This window comes from Procambarus clarkii, chromosome 70 (genome assembly GCF_040958095.1).
Source record: "Procambarus clarkii isolate CNS0578487 chromosome 70, FALCON_Pclarkii_2.0, whole genome shotgun sequence".
In the NCBI taxonomy this organism is placed as follows: Eukaryota; Metazoa; Arthropoda; class Malacostraca; order Decapoda; family Cambaridae; genus Procambarus; species Procambarus clarkii.
In genome coordinates this window covers 23,214,383-23,221,882 of record NC_091219.1, presented here as the reverse complement: position 1 = coordinate 23,221,882, position 7,500 = coordinate 23,214,383, and the positions used below count along the sequence as shown (strand labels likewise).

Genomic DNA, 7,500 nt, shown 5'->3' with positions numbered 1-7,500 from the left:
CAGTCCACTCAGCCTCTCCTATTTCTTATCCCAAATTGCCCTTCCATTACACCTTCTGTTCCACTATTTTTTTCCCGGTTTATCTTCCTCCCTTCAACACGCACCAGCTTCCTTTATCCCCTAACCCAAGTACATTCCTTTATCACCTCTCTCTCTCTCTCTCTCTCTCTCTCTCTCTCTCTCTCTCTCTCTCTCTCTCTCTCTCTCTCTCTCTCTCTCTCTCTCTCTCTCTCTCTCTCTCTCTCTCTCTGTCTGTCTCTTTCTCTGCCGTTAACAAGGAAATCATAAAAGCAACAGATGGTACACACTGACCCGAAGAGAGAGCTGACAGCTCCTGTGGGCGTCATCCTGCGAATAGTCAGTAATATTGCCCTGTAGTTAGACACTCATACACTGCTCACGCACGCACGCACGTACACACAAACTTCCGCACACGTGTGACACACACACGCACTTTCCCCGTGACAAAACCAGAGGAGGAGTGACTGGGAACCAGTCGATCGCTGGTCGCCCCTGTTCACCCAGCAGCAATAGGTCACCTGCACACAAGCAGTATAGAGCCTTACCCTAGCCTTGTTGGGTAAGGCTTACCATGAGCTATGGGAAGAGAAAGCTCTCAGCCTGAGGTAGCCAGGAGGCGTCTACTACTGTCTCCAGCTGTGTACAGAAATGAGACAGAGGCTGTCTACACCCCGTCTACTCCTCGGAGCTCCCTACTTCATGGAGCGCGCCAACTATATGCTACAGTCCATAAAGCCTCCTCTTGCCTACACACCCATATATTGCATGGGGCGCTGGAAGTGGATGGTGCAACCGCCCTCCCTCTCTCTCTCTCTCTCTCTCTCTCTCTCTCTCTCTCTCTCTCTCTCTCTCTCTCTCTCTCTCTCTCTCTCTCTCTCTCTCTCTCTCTCTCTCTCTCTTTTCATTTAGTGTTAAGCCTCATCCAAGTTAGGTAGTGAGAAAAGTTAGCTCTTGTGTGGGCTGCACCTCTTGGTTGGTCAGGACCCAACACCAGCACGAGGAGCAAAGACTTGCACTCGGAAAGGGAATGTTGTCATGTTTGAATGTGTTGGTAGTCTTCCCGGGGGACCAGCCACCAGGGTCCTCTTCCCGGGGGACCAGCCACCAGGGTCCTCTTCCCGGGGACCACCAGGGTCTTCCCGGGGGACCACCAGGGTCTTCCCGGGGGACCACCAGGGTCTTCCCGGGGGACCACCAGGGTCTTCCCGGGGGACCACCAGGGAGGTCTGCACCAAGATCACGTCCCCAACTTGTGTTGTCCGGGTGGAGGTCATCACTTACTGACCTCAACTCACCTGTCTCTGTAGCCCTGATGACGACGAGTAATCTTAGTCTAACTCATCACTCATCTCCGTGGTATATTAATATATCAGAAGGTGACGAAGCCCAATTGAAATCTTTTGCCACGTGTGAAAACAAAATCCATTAAAAATATTGTTTTGCCTTATAAAGTTATAGATATATATATATATACATATATATATATATATATATATATATATATATATATATATATATATATATATATATATATATATATATATATATATATATATGGAGATAACGTAAAAATGATTTTAAAACAAATGTTGTTGCCATACGTTCAACTCTGCGAGGCGACAAAGGCGCAAAATCACCTCCTGACGTATCGTAAACAAGGAATGCTTGTTTAAGTCAATTTGTGGGACTCAGCACTTGTGAAACGGAACACCTGTTTATTGTACCACAGCTGTTGTGTGGAGCCATGGCTGTGTTTACAGGTGTTTGACGTCTGATGATACCTCACATGGACAGCTAAACCATCCATAGCCAACTAATGCCTAGCAAACCCACGCCTAGTATGCCCACGCCCAGCATGCTTACGCCAATCATACCCACGCCCAGCATGCCTACGCCTGTGTCGTGGTTTAGTTCAGGTCAAGAAATGTCTAATTGACAAAAATTCCAACAGCATCATGAGTTGGAGAAAGTCAATTTTTCATCAAATATTTGTGTTTGCAATGTATTGTAATCCTTTGAGATATTCATGTAACAGAGAGAGAGAGAGAGAGAGAGAGAGAGAGAGAGAGAGAGAGAGAGAGAGAGAGAGAGAGAGAGAGAGAGAGAGAGAGAGAGAAGAGAGAGAGAGAGAGAGAGAGAGAGAGAGAGAGAGAGGGAGAGAGAGAGAGAGAGAGAGAGAGAGAGAGAGAGAGAGAGAGAGAGAGAGAGAGAGAGAGAGGAGAGAGAAAAGACGTGGTCTTCTGTTAATTAAAAACATGTTTATATAGAGGAGAGCGAGGCGCTCGACCCCGTGTAAAGTGGACCAATCGTGCTCATGTCTGTGCCCGGAGAGGATGACGTGTGATGCTGTGCACACGGTACACCACACACACAGATGTACACTGAGAGGTATACTCCGGATGTCGGTGGATGAGCACTGAGTTTACTTTGTACTCTCTAGATCCAAAGTGTGCTTTCCGGTGGATCAGTAAGCATTAATAACTCTCTTAGAGGATGATAGACCTATAGTGTATCATGCTGGGATGGACCTATAGTGTGTCATGCTAGAATGGACCTATTGTGTGTCATGCTGGGATGGACCTATAGTGTATCATGCTGGGATGGACCTATAGTGTGTCATGCTGGGATGGACCTATAGTGTATCATGCTGGGATGGACCTATAGTGTGTCATGCTGGGATGGACCTATAGTGTATCATGCTGGGATGGGCCTATAGTGTGTCATGCTGGGATGGACCTATAGTGTATCATGCTGGGATGGACCTATAGTGTGTCATGCTGGGATGGACCTAGAGTGTATCATGCTGGGATGGACCTAGAGTGTGTCATGCTGGGATGGACCTATAGTGTGTCATGCTGGGATGGACCTGTAGTGTATCATGCTGGGATGGACCTATAGTGTATCATGCTGGGATGGGCCTATAGTGTGTCATGCTGGGATGGACCTAGAGTGTGTCATGCTGGGATGGACCTAGAGTGTGTCATGCTAGGATAGACCTAGCGTGATAATCTAGTATAAAGTATGTGATATGTGTCGCCTTGTTTGACCCGGCAGGTCTCGGGGTGTGACAATACTTAATTGCCTTATTGGTCATGTTATCATTTGGATTGGAGAATCATTTGATCAAGGATGATCTGTTGATGGGTACATTGTGTCTATGATATATTTGTTCTAGGTTTATTTTGAGCTGTTGAATGTAGCTCAATTTTATTTTATTTAAATTGTATATAATAAGACAAGTGTTCAACGCACACCGATGACAGACTGAGAAATTAGAACTCCTTCAAACATAGCGAGAGAAGTAAAAGTGCAAATTCTCTAACACGTCTCATTTTGTACGTTCTGGTCTCCAATATATAAATAACAAAGTACTAGGAAAAAATGAGGCTCACGAAAATATCCGTCTTCTATGAATCGGTAAGTGTAAGGTTAGGTGGGACGCCTGGGTTCGTACGTTTCTGGCTAGGTTAGTACTTCGTATTTTATACGTTGTGGCAGCTGCAGAGATCGGGTTGTGAGGGGAACGTGATATCTGGTACATTACTCATTAATCTCTCTTTTGATCGCTGGTTCAGATCTGAGCGAGTGATCAATTCCGCTCTGTATTGGTGAACATATTCATATTTATTATTATTGTTGTGTTTAATGAGTTGATTTCTTACCCTTAACATTGAACTTCCCCATTTGCACTTCCCCAATTCCATTACATATTTAAATCCTTCAGCCATTACATTCTTATTTCCATTACCTCTTCACCCCCCCCCCCAATATTTACCCCACTAAAATATATATATTCCAGTTCCCCATTACATATCCGCTTTCTCTGATAATTCTCTGCCTCAATGATAATAACGAAGGCTACTTCGCCACAGACGCCGAACTGGAGATCCTGGAGCAGGAGCCCTCGCTACCGACCCGAGGACATCAACGCCCTCAGCAGGACGACGCACTTCACCCGAGCGGAGCTCCAGCGGCTCTACCGCAGCTTCAAGGACAGGTGTCCCACTGGTGTGGTCAGGGAAGACGCCTTCAAGGAGCTCTACTTCCAGATGTTCCCCAAGGGAGGTCAGTGATTGGTGGAGGGAGGGGGTGAGGGATGTCAGTGATTGGTGGAGGGAGGGGGTGAGGGATGTCAGTGATTGGTGGAGGAAACCTTTGAACCTTTTCCAGTTTGGTCTTATCCTTGACTAGATATGGACTCCATGCTGGGGCTGCATACTCCAGGATTGGCCTGACATATGTGGTATACAAAGTTCTGAATGATTCTTTACACAAGCTTCTGAATACCGTGCGTATGTTGGCCAGTCTGGCATATGCCGCTGATGTTATCCTCTTGATATGGGCTGCAGGGGACAGGTCTGGCGTGATATCAACCCCCAAGTCTTTTTCTCTCTCTGACTCTTCAAGAATTTCCTCTCCCAGATGATACTTAGTATCTGGCCTTCCTGCTCCCTACGCCTATCTTCATTACATTACATTTGTTTGGATTAAACTCTAACAACCATTTGTTAGACCATTCCTTCAACTTGGCTATGTCTTCTTAAAGTCTCAAGCAGTCCTCCTCTGTCTTAATCCTTCTCATAATTTTGGCATCGTCCGCAAACATTGATAGAAATGAATCTATACCCTCCGGGAGATCATTTACAAATATCAGAAACAAGATAGGACCGAATACTGAGGCCCTGTGGACTCCACTGGTGACTTCACGCTAATCGGAGGTCTCACCCCTCACCGTAACTCTCTGCTTCCTATTGCTTAGGTACTCCCTTATCCACTGGAGCACCTTACCAGCTACACCTGCCTGTTACCTGGTTTACCTGGTTGATGGGGTTCTGGGAGTTCTTCTACTCCCCAAGCCCGGCCCGAGGCCAGGCTTGACTTGTGAGAGTTTGGTCCACCAGGCTGTTGCTTGGAGCGGCCCGCAGGCCCACATACCCACCACAGCCCGGTTGGTCCGGCACTCCTTGGAGGAATAAATCTAGTTTCCTCTTGAAAATGTCCACGGTTGTTCCGGCTCTCTCCAGCTTATGTACCAGCCTCTTATGCGGTACTGTGTCAAAGGCTTTCCGACAGCCCAAGAAAATGCAATCCACCCAGTCTTCTCTTTCTTGTTAAATCTTTATCACCTAGTCGTAGAATTCTATTAAGACAGTCAGGCAAGATTTACCCTCCCTGAACCCATGTTGATGGGTTGTCACGAAGTCCCTTCTCTCCAGATGTGTTACCAGGTTTTTTCTCACAATCTTCTCCATCACCTTGCATGGTATACAAGTCAAGGACACTGGCCTGCAGTTCAGTGCCTCTTGCCTTTCGCCCTTTTTGTATATTGGGACCACATTCGCCGTCTTCCATATTTCTGGTAGGTCTCCCGTCTCCAGTGACCTACTAAACACTATGGAGAGTAGCAAGCAAAGTATCTCTGCACACTCTTTCAGTACCCATGGCGAGATCCCGTCTGGACCAACAGCCTTTCTAACATCCAGATCCAGCAGGTGTCTCTTGACCTCCTCTCTTGTATTTTCGAACCCTTCCAAGGCCGCCTGGTTTACTTCCAAGGCCGTAAGTAAAGGCCAAGTAAGTAAACCGCCTGGTTTACTTACTTTCACGGCCGCACGTGTGCGTGTGTGTGTGTGGGTGTGTGTGTGTGTGTGTGTGTGTGTGTGTGTGTGTGTGTGTGTGTGTGTGTGTGTGTGTGTGTGTGTGTGTGTGTGTGTGTGTAAATCATGAAAATAACACGTGGGGAAAAATGTGACAGTGTCAGTCCACGGAGGAAGAATTGAAACAGGAATTTCCTTAAGTACTTTCGTATATTAATACATCATTCAGAAGGAATGATTTACGAGTCAAGTATTGGACAAATATATGGGCAGGAGGAAGAGGTGAAGTGAGGTACAATGAAAAATGAATGGGAATTAGGTGGATATAAATAACAGCCGCATAAGAACTACAGAAGGCCTGTTGTCCCATACGAGGCAGCTCCTATTTATACCCACTAATGGTTCATGGTCCCATAAAATAAGAGCTTGCATCAATAGGCCCATAAATGGATAATAATAGCATAAGATAATAAATATTTACAATGAATTAGTGAGACAAATGTGTATCAATGATCTTACTCAAATCATCCTTTACTTGATCTATAAAAAAATGGATCTCAGTTATACAAACCACTGCTAATGTTCAAATTACATTCTTATGTAATCTGTATTAAAGCAGATTCAATTATGTTCCTATTGAAAGTGATTTTACAATTCGTTATTGAAGAAGTCATCTCCCAATCAATTTGGTGAGAAGTTTCTGACAAATGAACAAACAAAGCATTAGACAATTGGCCATGTCTTACACAGTTTTTATGTTGCGAAATTCTACATTTCAAATCTTTAGATGTCTACCCAACATAGGATTTATTACAGTCTTTACAAGGTATTTTATAAATGACTCAATTATCACACGAGGGCTGTTTCTAACTAAGGAAGTTTCTATTTCATACTTAAGGAAATTCTTGTTTCAATTCTTCCTCCGTGGTCTGACACTGTCACATACAAATATATATATATATATATATATATATATATATATATATATATATATATATAATATGGATCTAACAGTTGGTGCATATCATGTATACATGGGAGTGCAAGCATGTATATAACTTCCCCCCCCCCCTCATCATCTCTCTAATGGCCTTGTCCCCACCATTAATCACGCCCGGCCTTCTCTCTAAAGAGTTTTCAAGGGAAAGATAACCCGCCCCCCAACCGCGTTTTTTGTTTTTGTTTTTTGGCGCGAAACTCGTCAGCTGACACCATTAGCCACGCATATTTTAGTTTACAGGTAGACACGTGAAGGTGGACGCCGGATGTGTAAACTGTTTACAACCGCCCTAGGGAGGGGGGTGGGGGGTTTATTTACTCTGCAACTGTTTATACACTTGCGTTTTTGAAGTGGAATTGATTTGCGTCGCTTTTCTTTTGATTTGCAAATAGTTTAGGGTCACTGTGTACTTTGATGTTGACTTGTTGAGTGGTCTCACCGTAGCCTGGCCTGTGGCAGGTAAATGGCTGTTACTGAGCCTTTAACGTGGACATTTGTTACCGACCCTTGACCTCTTATCTCCTTCGTTATCAGTATCATCTGGAATATATCTCCTGGCCACCCAGAGACTCTGGAACATAGCTCTTGGTCTATGTTCCACCTCCCACCATGTGGGATGGAGTTTTTTTTTCTACCACAGACGTGGCCACACATTTACAATGCTAACTAGAATATATACATTTTCTTCTGTCCTCCATGGACAGGGTTAGAGAAGTGTTAAACATATAGTTCAAGGGTTTATTGAACACTCAACCACAGAAGGTGATTCGGTGCTTTTAAAATGCTAAACTAACCTACATACGTAAATACATAGATACACAGATTTACGTATGTCCTACATAAAGTGTTAGATGTGTCTTTTACATAGTGTCATTAATGTAC

The 7,500-nt window shown here is 44.6% G+C and overlaps 1 protein-coding gene across 1 annotated transcript in view; it reads left to right on the top strand.

Annotated features, from left to right (window-relative positions):
- The window catches only part of LOC123775304 (A-type potassium channel modulatory protein KCNIP1), a 96,619-nt gene that overhangs the window by 50,317 nt on the left and 38,802 nt on the right, over window positions 1–7,500 (top strand). The window contains exon 2 of the mRNA XM_069311677.1: window positions 3,894–4,086. Coding sequence (XP_069167778.1) covers window positions 3,894–4,086 — 193 coding nt within the window. The remainder of the gene's footprint in view (window positions 1–3,893; window positions 4,087–7,500) is intronic.